Source organism: Pleurodeles waltl, chromosome 4_1, assembly GCF_031143425.1.
Source record: "Pleurodeles waltl isolate 20211129_DDA chromosome 4_1, aPleWal1.hap1.20221129, whole genome shotgun sequence".
Classification (NCBI taxonomy): Eukaryota; Metazoa; Chordata; class Amphibia; order Caudata; family Salamandridae; genus Pleurodeles; species Pleurodeles waltl.
Genome location: NC_090442.1, coordinates 812,381,382 through 812,396,193, shown reverse-complemented (window position 1 = coordinate 812,396,193; position 14,812 = coordinate 812,381,382). Strand labels below are relative to the sequence as shown.

Here is a 14,812-nt window from a genome sequence, read left to right as displayed (position 1 = left end):
GTTCTATCACTTTATTTTCTAGCACGATGGAAACCTCCACCTTTAAGAGGGTGAGATGAGAAGTGGTTGCCTTTGGCGGAATACTTGGCGGTGGAGTGGAAAATCTGAGACACTACCGATTCTGCCCAATGTTTAAGACCCAAGTATCTGTTGTAATTCGTTGCCACTCTGTTAAGTGATTGGTGATGTTTCCCCCCACCGGAGTGGATAACGGCCTCGGGGGAAGAAAACTTTAAGGGTTTTACGGCTGGTTGTTGACGAATACCCTGAGTAGACTAGTGTGCCACTCATCCTCTATGTTGTTTCCTTTGAGGCTGATAGGCTCTTTGGAACTGCTGCTGCAATCTATTAGACGGCCACTGAGGGGTTTGAACCCTCTGAGAAGGGTAGCGGCGCTCGAAGAGATGGAAGGAACTTTGGTCTTTAGATTTTTCAAGACCTATTGCTTTCAAAGTGTTCAGTTCTGTCTTCATTCTTGCCATTTAATCATCAGCACGAGAGCCAAACAGTATGGATCCTGAAAATGGCAAGTTTTGAACATGTTGTTGAGCGTCTGGTTTGAGGGATGTTAAACGCCGCCAGGCATGCCTCCTTAAGGATATCCCATGGCAGTATGCATGTGCCGAGAGCAAGGATGAGTCCTCTGCTGCGCTAATGACCTGGATGGAGACCATAGCACCTTCCTACACAACCTCTGAAAAATACTCTTTCTGATCCCTCAGGAGATGGTCAGCAAATTGGAGCAGCGAGTCCCACAAGGCCCTTTCATATCTTCCGAAGAGGGCTGTGGCGCTTGCTGCCTTTATGGATGTTGCAGCCGAACTACATACTTAGCGGCCTGCCAAATCCATCTTTCGACTCTCTTTGTCCAGCGGAGAGGTAGCCGACCGAGAAGCGGCATGAGATTTACAGGCCGCAAGGATCACCACTGAATCAGGGGGAGGGTAGGAGCATAGAAACAAAGGTCTTGTTCCGGAGGATGTACTTTTTTAGTAGTCTGGAAGGAGCAGACTTTTTCGTGGCCGGTGTAAGGAAGACTTCCATGGCGGGTTCTAGGACACCCGATACCAGAGGAAGTAAAGGTCTTCAGGCCGAATGTTGCTGAAGCGTTTAAAAAATGACTGAGGTAGTTGGTGTGGGGACAACCATTGGAATGTTAAGTTTTCCAGCGCCTGGAACTAAGACTTCCTGAAAGGTATTAACGTCATCCACTTATGACGTACGAGGTTGAAGCGAGTCAGAAAGAGTAGGTGAATAGTCTCTGGTAGACAATGAGGAGTCTCTGTGTGGTAGCATCGGAAAGAGCGTGACCTTGACCTTTGTCGTGATCTGTGACGAGAGTGCCTTGATCTCGTTGTAGAACAGCTAGATGTATGATAGCTATGGTGTGAACAGTGGCACGATCTTGATTGCGGTCTGGGAGTTAGAGTGACGTTCTGTGCTTGAGGCACTGGAAGTGGCATAGGTGTCTGTAGCAGCGGAGAAGCCGGCAGTGGGGCAAGCAGCTCTTGAGGATGCAGAGTTGCAGCAGGAGGTAGAGCGATAATGGGAGACGGAGATGAAGGAAGGAGAACCAGCGAAGGCAAAACTTCCCTGGAACGTTGTCACTCTGATGAGGAATAAATCCTTCTCCTTTTAGAAGTCTTCTGTCTCCTCGATGTTGAGGGACTCATCGACGTCGACCTCTCCCTTCGTCGACAGTGATCTAGACGTTGGACTGTTGGACTGTGACAACGACGTTTCCTTCCTCTCTACATCGAATCCACCAATGTCGACACACTCCTTGACGCCGCATGCCGAGCCTCCGGAGTCATCAATGTCATGCTGCAGTGTCGACGTTGTGCGGTCTCTCGATGTTGTGCGACGACATTTGTGCAATGTCGATCCAGACTCCGATGGCGAACATGTGGGTGCCGTACCTGCTCTCGATGTTGACGGGGAAAGCATTTTCTGCCCAAAAAATGCCTCTCAGACCTTCCATGGAGGCTGAGGGAAGAGCTCTGGTGGAAGACTGACCTTCACCTCGCTCAGAGGTCCCACTGACTTTTTGCTGGCGTCGATTTTCTGCTTTTCCTTGAAGGCAAATCTTCTCCCTGTCGCACAGGGTACGTCTGGAAAATGTCCTGCAGATATCACATGAGGAAGGAAGGTGTGAGGATGGTAGGCAGATAATACAGACATCATGAGGGTCTGTTTTGGCTTTTTTCCTGCCACATCTTGGGCATCTGTCAAAAAGAGAAGGCATTTTGTTCAGGAAAAAGCCTTATTCCAGTCAGAAAAAGACCAAATTGAAGAAAGAAAGTCAAAAGACGTAGAGTGAACAGTTGTCACGAAAATTTCACGGATTTTTGGAGGAAAAACCTACAAAGGTCGAGCTCAGTGCTCCAGGATCCTGTCAGCAGGTGCCAGAAAAAAGAACTGAGGTAACTGCCTCACTCTAGGCATGATGGGATACTGGAGGACTGGCCATTCTTAATGTCACAGCCTCCTTTTTCTTCATTGATAATGGCAGGCTATGTGCTACACTGCCCTGCACTCCATCATTATTTTGGATTATAAAAAGGTTTGTGAAATACTTTTTCGCCTGAAATTTCAACTCTTTCATGCATTTGAATGCAAAGGCCTTCATTTTGTCCTTTTTTAAAGCAAACTGAATGAAGAATCTTGGACACTGTAGCCTTTCCTCTAGGCTGCAAATGGACATTCTTAAGTGACTTTGCAGGCATTCCTGAAGTAAGGCAAACATGAACACTTAAGAAGTTATATTGGAATAAGTGCTCCGGGGTCCCCGCACGCAAGCGGAACTATTAAACGCTTATGACTGTATATGGAAATGCCCTACGAGAGAAGCAATGGATCTGCTTTGGAAGGTGCGGAAAGAAAGGAACTGAGGCCAGCAAGCAGGGATGGTACTTCTATCCTGCTTCACTTTGTCACCTCTGGGGCAATACAGAGACGGAGCAGAGCTTGATGATGCCCCCTAGCAGAGAGCGGGAGCATTACTTACAACTGTTTCCAGGTCCATCCTAGTGCCTGGAAAATAGTCTAAGGAAATACATTTTGATTGAGAGTGGGTCTGAGGGACCTGCCTGTGAATTCACTTGACCTGCGTACTGAGATCTAAGGCGTTAACCATTTGTAACAGGTAAACAGGCACAAATAATGGGAAACAATGCACTTTTGGACAGGGAGACAGATGATATGGCAAGTAACTCAATCAACAAAGAAATGGATGCCTCGAAGTCCAATGAAGGATGCCTCAAACTCAAACACACAGAAATACTTTGGGAATGGAAGAAACAAAGACATAGAGGGGAAAGGGTCAATCAAACACTCTTAGGATAAGATGAGACATGCATAATCATTGTGCACACAGCTATGGGAAAGGTTGGAACTGCAGACCCAACCTAGTTCTGCCTACACCGCTTGTAAAATCCTCATTGTGCAAGCTGCAGTCTGCATGCCAAACGTGAAAACACAAACGTTGACGGGCAAGTTCAAAGACCAAACCACCCCAAATAGGCACCAACATAGAAAACCCCAGACAAGCAGTCTATCTTCCATAATGCCTACTACTGTGTTCCTAACAAGCCACGTAAAAGTAAACATTGCATAATGGAAAAACAGCATAACACAAAATATCTAAAAACATCTACTGATTTTTGCTGTTGAGCCAAAGACGACATGATTAAGAAAAAAACACTTACAACACAGATATCTCTCAGTTCATACTGCTTTCCTTTTCGCCTTCCACACTGATGACTATAAATGCCCTTCCGGATAAAAGGTAGTGCACTTGTTCTTTGGGGAAAGTTAAGATGTTGAAATGTTAAGCTCAATAATATATAAAACGGATTGATTTGTTAAATTCAATGTTTTTTGCAAATTCTTTTACTTGCCTATTTTTTCCAAAGTGTCTATATTCATAAATAGTTAGGGACCCGTCATATGCAAAAAAGAATCCAATGAGTTCTTTACATGCATCACGTCCATTCCTGAAAAAAAGTAAAATGGTAATATTGTAATTTCTTTTCGTTTACAAGCTTGATGTTTGATCTAAGACCTTTTTTATTAGAGGTACGATTTACTGATTTCAATATTTGACAGAACTTGTTTATAGAAAATAATGAAAGAAGAAAGGGGTAATGCACTACAAACAGGAATAAGTGACAGTGTATGTTTTATTCACATTCTGATTAATCATATATTTTCTGATTAACATAAGTGCCTGTGCTGCCCTCAAACATAACACATCTAAATGCAGCCAGAATTGCAATAAAAATTACCCGATGGGTAATTCATCACTCAGGGAAACAAAAGGTACTTTTCTATATCCTATCATTTTGTGTTATGTTAGAGCACTGTCAGCATACATAACTCATTTTGCTCCAGAATGTTCATTTGGAATAATTCTCTATAGGTCTTCGTAAAATATTGTATACTATCAGTTTCCAGATCTTCTCTTCCCCTACCATAAAAACAATAGCCCTCCCACCAAATGCACTGCTCTTGACCTCACATATGACGTAAACATCATTACAATTAACATCGATTATTATCACTGGTGACGTTACATTTCATCTTACCATTGACACTATGAATAATATCAGCATAGATATGGTATTATTTCTGTAATTTCATTGTGATTGATATGTCTATATCCATTCAGAGAAGATGTTTAACCAGGTTTAGCCAGGCAAAATGCCAGAGTCTCAAGGCACAATTTCTTTCGCCATAGTTAGCCATGAACAACATCCAGATAAACAGCAGGCTTTACAAAATGTACTGTAAGCAAATAAAACAATTTTTATGTCTAGAATGGGAGGTGGGCAAATTGTCTCCTTTACATATCCACTTTTACTAAATGATGGTTCCTGCATCACTGGTGTTCCCTCTGTAATGATGTTAAACTATCCTTATCCTTATCTATGTGTTTTATGGCGTACGCCGCCCGAGCTTTATTAGGCCCCAGGGACCACAAACCTTGGTGTTGTGCGTTTTTTAAAGGAGGAGGGAGGCCACATAGTCCCCCTCCCTGAGCCCTCAAACACCCCAGGGAATCCAAACTCCATGGTGCCCCCCTGTTGGAGAAGGCCTTGTTAGGGAAATTTCCCTGAAACGTTTTGCTTTTTCCTCACAGTTTTTTGCTGACGCTTTTGGCGTGGACTCTGTGCAATTTCCCACTGTACTGCAGCGGGAAAGTGCACGCGTCCTTCCTACATAGGCCAGGAATAGGCACTTACGTGGGCGGTTGAGGGCTGTACCCAGGAGTGTCCTGCAAAAAGGTACATCACATACCTGGGCAGTTAGGGCCCTGGCTACTGGTGGGTCGTTACCACCCACCAGAACAGCTTGACCCACATGTATCAGGCTTGATAGTGCAGGCCTTTGGAGTCGCAGGTGCATCTGCACCCAGGGTGGCGTCCCTCAATCCTTTACCAACCCTGAACACACCTTACGCTACCCATATGGTGGCCCCTGAAGGGCGGTAAGGTTGGTAAGCGTACAGCAGGGCAGTGGCATAAGGGTGGTCCCATCCCAGGTAGAGATGAACCCCCACGTGGGCTCTCCCTTCCTAGGTGGATGGCCATTCCCATTGGTTTTGCTGATTCCCTGTGAGTGGCATAAGGCCCAGGACTGAGTACAGTGTGGAAGTGATAGCGCCCTTCCTATGCATGGTGGGAAGTGGTGCTAACCAGTGTGTACTGGATCTTCCACTAAAGGTTGGAGTGGGCACACTTGCAATGGTATTCTGACACTTGCTGAACATGGTCTGGCAGGGCAACATGCGCACACTTGCACAATGATGTTTCAATGTACACTGAGCATGGCACAGCAGGCCAGTGGGTGTGCACTTGCGTAATGAAGTTTAAAGTGCCTTTGGGGCCCTAGGCACTTTCCCACTGTGAATACAGTGTGAAGGCACCTGCGCCTTGCTACCTATGCCAGGAAAGTGGCACTGACAGCTCTGTGCACATATGCACACTGGTGCGCCCCAATGTACTTGGCCTGCCACAGCAGGCCTGAATAAGCACATTTGCACCCATGTGGTGTCCCTTGTGTCCAGGCTTGTGAGTGCGCCAGGGCACATGTGGCCATGTAGTGAAATAATACCCATGTGTGTTTTCACTGCATATGAGTGCTGCTATGCCCATAGGTTAAAATGGGGATAGGCTACAATTGATCCTGAACTGCAGTGGATTGCAGTTGAGCAGCCTCATGGTGCTTCTTACCATTGGATTCACAAGGACCAATTTCTTCTCATGGTAAAAGCGGGTTTGTCAGTAATGTTCCAGAAATGCCACTTCTAAGAAGTGGGCATTTCTATGTTCTAAAAACTCTCTTTTGGGGCCTTTCAGTTCCAACTCTATTTCACTGGAGGCTGGATAAAGCAAAAATTTGCATTCCCCAGCAACATCCATAAATCTTGGACACCTGGAACAACAGGTCAGTTGAGGGCTTGGCTGGATAGACTGGAGGGAGAGGTTTTGACACTTGGCCTCTGGGAGCAAGATCTTGTCCCCACTAAAGATAACAAACTGCATTCCATGGCCCCATGGCAGACAGGACTGAAATTTAGGGGAGACATCTGTTGTTGAAAGGGGAACCCTTTGAACCCCAACTTCAAAGGCACACTTCAGTACTTACTATTTACTGGTACCACACTTCAGCAACTTAGAGCTACCCTTGCAGGAACGTGAAACGGAGACGCTGGACTGTGTGTTGCACACTGCCAGAGGAACCTGTTGTGCACAAGGATTATTTACTGCCCCCAGGAAGGGGCTGCACACCCTTCCAGCATCTTGGTTGGCCTGGGCAAACTGGTCGCTGCACTCTGAAGTGTGCTCTCCAAGGGTATAACGGCGTGCCCCATGTTCTCTTGCGGAGGTCTTAGGGACCTCAAAGACCTCCCATGAGGGACCTACATCTTTTACGGGTGTCATCTGGAGAGTGGTGCCCTTGTAATTACTTGCATTGTTAGCTGGACTTCATCAGGCAGCAGCAAACATGCGATCGCTGAAGCAAGTATACTATCTGGAGACCGTTTTTGCCTGGTGCAGTGCCTTTAAAGTATTGCCTGCATTTCAAGGAGTGTGGCCCTTCATCCTGGGGCCATGCCACGCATAAGTGGCTGGTTTGTTGTGAGCAGATTCACTGGTGCAGGACTCCACGTGGCCAGCCTTTGTTGAGTGTGTCACATTTCTCGCAAGCAAATACCGACTGCATGCTCACTGTGCGTGGTGTCCATGTCATAGGTGACGACACTCGGAGGTCGTGGGCTTCCAAAGAGCAGCGCTATATCCTACCTTGTGCGGCCCGCTGAACTTGCATCTTTTGTGTGTGTAGCCAGATTTTCTGGTGCAACTCAAGTCATCAAGCACCAGATTTTGTGCCTCATTCAAGGGAGGCACGGAACTGGGATCCTTCATGTACATGCTCAAGGACTGTCTGGTGCAGCTCAAGTAATCACACAACAGACATTGTGCCTCATTCCAGGAAGGCACAACATTAAACACATTGCGGTTGTGATTGGAAGTGTCTGGTGCAACAAGTCATCATGCACCAGTCGCTGTGCCTCATTCCGGGGAGGTACGGGAGTGGAATCCTTCTTGTGTGTTCAATCAGATTGTCTGGTACAGCTCAAGTCGTAGTGCCTCATTTCAGGGAGGTACGGCATTGAGCACTTTGTGTTTGTGATCGGATTTGTCCAGAGCGACTCAATTCATCACGCACCCAACGTAGCCCCCTCATTCAAGGTGGTGTGGATTGGTATCTCCTTGTGTGCAACCAGGACTCCCTGGGGCTTCTCAAGTCATCTCACCCCTGATGTTGCACCTCCTCCCAGGGAGGCACAGGATTTGGTAACTATTGAGTATCAGAGTGCCTGGCTCGACTGGGTGCCATTGTGACTAGCGTGTGTCCCCCAACAACCTTCCCCTGTGCTTTGCAGACCTGGGCCTGCGCTGGAAAGCACGGTGCAGAGACCTTTCACAGTGAACTTCCAAAATGTTGGCAAAATCTCCATTTGTTGACTATTTTCTGCTCAGCTGGTATCTCTTCCTTTCCCCCCCCACATTGTCCTCAACTGCCTGAAAAAGAATGACGCCGGCCATGTGTGGCCTAACATCCGGGGAAAGGCTATTTGCATCTTGAGCTAGTGGGAGGTGGGGTAGTAGGGCCAGTTGGAATGTGGAACAAGGGTGTGGGGCCCAGCAGGGGGAGGGTAGAGGGGCCTGCGAGCACAGTGACAGCTGACCTGCTGGATATCAGTGCACCACTTTAGGGTGCTGGGAACGAGTGCATGCAAGTTCGTAATTTACAAGCCACCTAATATCCATGGCACCACTTGGCAGTGCGAAGTGAGTGTGTGGGAGTGATAGCGGGTAATTGTTACACCATACGACAGTGCTGCCAGGCATGTTAATTCATGCCAGAAGACTTACACAGTTGACCTTAAACTTTACCTGTGCGAGCCAGGCCGCAGAGCTAATTTAAAGTGCTGCATTGATCTGTATGTACATCTTGCTGCTATTGTTGTTAACCAATGTGCACCCTAGGACTGTGTATAACTGAGTTGGGGTAATCGCTAGGGTGGGTCTCGTGCTTACAACGTTTGGCACCTCATCTGGGTGCTGGGAGGGAATGTATTAATTTTCGCACGTGTGCATTCTGCAAATGTTGTTTTAACATAGTTGGGGCTAGTACTGCTAATGTTATTTCAAATGGTGATTCCTGCCTTACGTTGCATGTTATTCATGGTATGTAAATGTGTGTTTTGAATTCAAAACGTATTTACATATACCTCGTATGAAATCTCTTTTGTGATGCTCACCGTAATTGGTGTGTGGTATTTCTGTGCCATTGCTTTACACATTGCCAATGTGATAAGCCTGACTTCTCTGGGAAAAGCTGCTCAAGGATGAGCGCAGGTTATAGTGTGAGTGTTATCATCCACCTCTGACGGGAGTGGTGAGTTCTGCCTGGCTAGGGCCCAGCCTCAGCCAACCAGAATGCACCGCTTTCAACACCCCCTCATTGAGTCTTTTATGGTCCTGGGGGCCCCACCCTCCAGCGACTTCATCAATAATAGTTGGGCGCCCCGATGCCCATCCAGTGCATCCACCAAACACCATGTGAGGGACCATGGCACTCGCTGGCTCCATGCAGGGTGCAGGATGCTATCGAGGCCCTGGGGCTGATTTTATTAAAAAGGGGAGGGTCAGCCAACCCTCAACCCCCTGAACATGCCTCTTGGGCTGAAGGATTCTACCCCCCAGGGTATAACTTTAAACTATGCAGCCCCCCCTTCCATGAAATACTCCCTGGGGGGCCCCGTCCCATGGGGCCAACTCTCTTATTGTGTCCCGGGGAACCCACCCCTGGGTCACAGCAATTATTAGCTCCTCCCTCTGTGTGGGAGCATTACCGGAGACCCCAGCCAACTGTGCGCACAGCCCGGGGGAGGTGGTGGTCCCTGGGTCAGAGGGAGGGCAGGGTTGCACAGGCCCCCCACTCATAATTTAGTGTAGCCCCTGGGAGGTGGTGGGCCCCAGGGCTTGGGGGTGCCACAGGACTCCCTTTCTTTTTTTCAAGTTTTGCCCCTGGGGGTGGCCCCCCTCCAAATTCAGTGTAGCGCCGGGGGGTGGTGGACCCCGGAGCGCAGGGGAGCCACAGGCCCCCGCATTAAGTACATTTATCACACTAGGGATGTGGTAGTCCCCGGGGCAGCATGGGGGCACACGGCCCCTGCATATTTAAGATCTGCCCTGGGGAGGTGGTAGTTTCCAGGGCGGGGGCACACGCCCCCGCATATAACTTATAAGCCCCGGGGAGGTGGCAGTCCCTTGGGCAACTGGAGGGCCAGGAGACCCTCCCCCTGCTTTTTTATACAAAAGCCCTTGGACTTGGCCCACCCGGGAGCATTATAGTAAAGCGCGGAAGCTCACAATCCTTTTTAATTTTTTAAAATTTTGTATTTTTATGGCGGATCCACCGAGACTCTCATTAAAATAAAATAAATGCTTCTGGGACCCCACCACCAGAGCTAAGGGCAGGGTGTCCGTACCCTGGCCCCTTTTCTTTATTTTAAAAATGTTTTGGGGACTCGCTTCAGCCTCCCCTCCTATCGTGCCTATCTAATCTCTCCACATCATAACCCATGGGAAAAGCTGTAAGAAAGTCTTGGTCAGAATCTGCCCTGGCTCAGGTCTCCGTCAGGAATAAACAATCCAGTTTAGATTCCAGAATCTTATCTCCAAACTGTGCTTAATTAGTGAATGGGCAATGATCAGCTCACATCTTAGAATGTTGTGAGAAGTCAAGTCAGCATCCTCTAGCAGTGTCCACCACTCCCCAGACCAAGCTTTGGCAGGTTCGTCGAGGGTCAGCAGTCACGTCCTGGTGGTTTCCCTGTCCTGGAATTCCCTTTCCATAGCTGGTCCCTCTCAGTCTTGAATCTCCGTGGCTCTCTTTTCCTTGGCAACGGCTCTCCTCAGCATTTTCTGGTAGTGCCCATCCTCCGCTCGTTGTTCATGCTTTAGTAATCATGGCCTGTCCTTATGTCTAAGGATAGAGTAATCAGTTTTTGTGTCTCCAGTTTCATACAGCTTCCACCCCTTCTTACTCTTTGTTCCTTTTTCTCCTCATAGTTATCTAGGTGGCCATGGACTGTATTGCTGCATCAACTGGGGATTGTTACTCATTAGTTTTTGCCCTCTTTCATGAAATTAATTTTCTTATGCAGCCAGATATAATATGTAGAGTGTCCTCTGTTTATTCCAATTTACTGTTTTCCCTGGGTTGGAGCTCACTATACTAGCAGGGGCCCTTGTCTTTACAGTTATAACATGTTATATCCTAGAAATGTTGTGTAGTAGGAACAAACCAGCCTCTTGTTTTTAAAGTTTGTCAAACTTTGAAACTATGGGACCTCAAAGTTGTGTGGAGGTTTTTATTTAAGTATGGTCTGAGCAGGCTGCATATTCCGATGCAATACTCTCTCCTTCAGTCTTTGATAAGCAGTGCGGCGTGTCAGTCGCTGGCCTCCAACCGCAAATCTGAAATTGCGATTGAAGGTCAACGACTGCGGCACTCTATACTGCTTACAGTGTGCGTCGTGACTATTGCATCGGAATATGCAGCCTGTCTGACTTTTGGTCTACTTTTTGGAGGAACTTTTTGTTCTTTAGTCTTTATCACAACATTTCTGGGATATGACATATTCCCAGTTATAGCCTTGAGAAAAAACAAAGACTGGATGAAACACATGTCGGCTGAAACATCTGTAATTTGTCATTACTGGAACAACTATATTGATTGTTGGACTGTACCAAGAAGAAGTAAAAACATCACTGATTACATTACATAATGTCTGGGCTCTTTGATTGTGGAATGCAATATACTATGATTTTAAACTTTCTAGAATACTAGTCATATTAGCATATAATAGGGTGTTAGTTCTACTATTTACTTTTTGTACATGTATTATAGATGCTCCTGTAGCAATTTTGTGATACAAGTTGGGTTAGGATCTACGGTTTTGTCCTGGCTCTGCTGGGACACATTATGGCAACAAATGTGTTAATAGTATATGAGCACCTCACCTTGTGGTTATTATTATGCTTTGAAGTGGGGATGTGCGACACACACACCACACCGTTACTCCCGCCCCAGCCTTAGAGGTTGTCACAAAGGCCAGGGTGAAAGACTTACATCCCAGGATATAATGGACCACTTCCTTGACTGCCACTGATGTAGATTATGTGTTTGACCCTACACATCAAACTCGAGAATTTCTCCAGTATGAACAAGAACGCCCAATGCCCACTAACATTCTGCCTCTTGATCAGCATAAATACATTATATATACACATTGATGGTTCAGCTCAGTCTACTATAGGCACCAAACATCAATAATCCACAGCTTGCATAGCTGTGTATGGAGTAATGAGGGATGGAGAGTTTCACCCTGCAAAAACGTTCACACAGTTCCCAGGGGATTGCACTGTACAACTGGCTGACCTCAAAGCTTGAATTCTGGCACTGGTGCATACAGATCCTGAATTCCCCACTCTTACAATGTGTGATTCTCATTACTGTGTCCAGTCCTTTAATGAAAACTTACATGATTGGTGCCTAGATGGATTCAGAGACTCACACCGGAATACTTCAAAGCATAAAGTAGTTTGGGGAAAGGTGGCAGAATTCAAAGAGTGTGCCACAGGCGCATGTAATTCATACATTCACCAATGTGTTGGAGTACATGTAGTCTCCAATTCACTGGCTGATGAAGCAGGCAAATCTGCAGTTAAGACTGCTACGGCAGCTGCTATTACTCGTTCACACACAAGGGTAGATTAAGACATTTTGGATGCTGGAAATACTTCAAGCAATGCCACCCTATTAACAAAAGCATATCCAGCAAAATATTCCTAGCACTTTAGTGCCCAAAATATTCCTTATGTAACCATTTAGGGGGTAGGAGATCGATCCCCTACCAAGACCCCAGGCTAGAATTAATGATAATCGTACATGAGGGAGTTATATCTGCCCATGCTGGTGTGGCAGCCACAGTTTATCTGTTACAAAAACGCTACTGGTGGCACATTCTGTAGAAATAGACAAAGCAGTATGTATTTAGTTATGACAATTTTTTACTTTTTTTTTTACAAACTAAAGGTTCCACCATCAAACGCCCACTGCAGACCCCCTTTAGGGCCAGATGTAGGTAGGGAAAAATTTGCGACTCGCAAATTGCGAGTAATTGCGACTCGCAATTTCCGACTCGCTAAATGCAATGCAAGAACAAAACGCGAGGACAATTTGCGACTCGCAAATGCAGTCGCACCGCAGATAGCGCGTCCGCAGTTTGCAAGGTCGCTTTTTGCGACCGCGCAAAAAACGGACACGCAATTTGCGAGTGGGTGTCGCAAATTGCGAGTGTGCCGCAAATTGAATGCAGGTGCTGCAGAACACCCTGGAAAACACTTCCTGGCACATGATGATGACATCACAGTCAGGAAGTTTACAAATACACCTGGGAGGAGGGAGGACCACACCCATTTTAACAGCAGAACTGCAAACACACAGAGCAGCAGCTACCATGGCAGAGACCCCAAGGAAGCGGAAACTCAAGTTTGCAGAAAAAGAGTTGGAGGTGTTGACTGAGGAGTGTTGTTAGCACCAAGACCAACTGTTTGGAAGGTCAGCCCTCACCATGCCAGAGTCTGAGAAAAGGAGACTATGGATGGACATCCAGGAAAAAGTTAACTCCCTGGGTGTCAGCCACCGGAGCATTGATGAACTCAAGAAAAGGTGGTACGACCTGCGCTCCCGGACCAAGGAGAGGGTGGCAGAGTGGCTCCGGGAGATGAGGGGCACAGGAGGGGGACCATCAACATTACCACCACTCACACCCCTGGAGGAAAAGGTAGAGGAGACCCTTGAGCCTGAGGCAGTCTGAGGGGTGGGAGAGCTGGACACATCTGAGCCAGGACCATCAACCGGTGAGTACAATGAGACATGCATGTACCCTCATTAATGCCATACCCCCACCCACCTTGTACATAGGAGCATGCACAACCAAAATAGCTCCATTTCAGAGTAGCAATCACCAGAATGGTGCATTATGGGCAATGTAGCCAAGTAGCCAGTTTATAGGCAACAGTTTATTAGGAAGTTCACAACAGATAGTAGATACTGACAGTGTGTTCCCTATGTCTCACAGGTCTCCCACCAGACACCCCCACCAGCCAAAGCACCCAGGGGCCACTGGTCAGCCAGCAGCCACACGAGGGATCAGGCCCAGCCACCACTGCGACCTGCACCACCAACACCCTGTCCCCTCACAAGACACCAGTTGACATATCGGTGTGTGAGCCTGCACCAGGTCCTAGCCAAAGTGCCACGGGAGACGTCACAGAGCCTCCACCGTGTCGCAGGCGACATGGAAATTCATCCTCACAGCGGCAGGCAGAGTCAGGGGATGCCTCCATTTCACGTACGGAGGCCGCACTCCTACGGGGTCAGCGCCTGCAGACACAAGAAATAAGGAGGATTACAGGGGCATTGCGGCGCATGGAGCGCAATCAAGGAAACAGCATGCAGCTTGTACATTCTGAGTTGCAACTGATAAGTACACACATGGGCGACCTTGCACTCTCCATGCGTCAACTCGTGGATGGACTGCTAACGCAGATAGAGAGTGCATGGCGTCGGGACAGGCAGCTGCTGAACCACCTAGACAGAATGTCATCATCCATTGTAAGGCTGGCCGTGAACACTACAGGTCTTTCTAGGCGCACGGTCAGCCTCCAAGTGGACATGGGCCACTTTGCTAGTGATGTGGCACGTGGACTGGGCCGTCTCAGCCACGCTGTAGACTTAATGGAGGCACAGCAGGTGGCCAGGGGCACAGACGACACACCACAAGATAGTGAGGAGGGCTCCACCGTCAGCAGTGTCTCTGCTGGTGACACCAGGTTGCTTCGCAGTGGAAGCGCAAGGCAGGGTACTGCTGACCCCCCAAGTACCAGCCATGCTGGCCGAGCCCGGCGTAGGGTTTGAGCTCCACACAGTCCTGGGGTTGGGGCACATGAAGTCAATGTGTCCCATGCCAGGTGGACTTTTACAGCCCCTGACCTGTTCAAAATGTATATAGTTTTTTTGTTTGCACTTATTAAATCTCTTGTTCTTTCCACTTAACACATGGACTCTTTGTGTGTGACATTAGGGAGTATGGTAACAGTTAGCACGTACCTTCCAAAGTATTGGATTGCAATGTGTTCCCGTCTCAGTCTGCCTTGATTTGCTA

General features: G+C 47.5%; 1 protein-coding gene across 4 annotated transcripts in view; it reads right to left on the bottom strand.

Annotated features, from left to right (window-relative positions):
- Positions 1–14,812, bottom strand: part of CAPS2 (calcyphosine 2) — a 925,516-nt gene that overhangs the window by 446,101 nt on the left and 464,603 nt on the right. For all 4 annotated transcript variants that reach the window (XM_069229548.1, XM_069229545.1, XM_069229547.1 and 1 more), the window contains 2 exons: positions 3,900–3,995; positions 3,708–3,801 (listed from right to left, as the gene is read on the bottom strand). In XM_069229548.1, the coding sequence (XP_069085649.1) occupies positions 3,708–3,801; positions 3,900–3,995 (190 nt within the window). The remainder of the gene's footprint in view (positions 1–3,707; positions 3,802–3,899; positions 3,996–14,812) is intronic.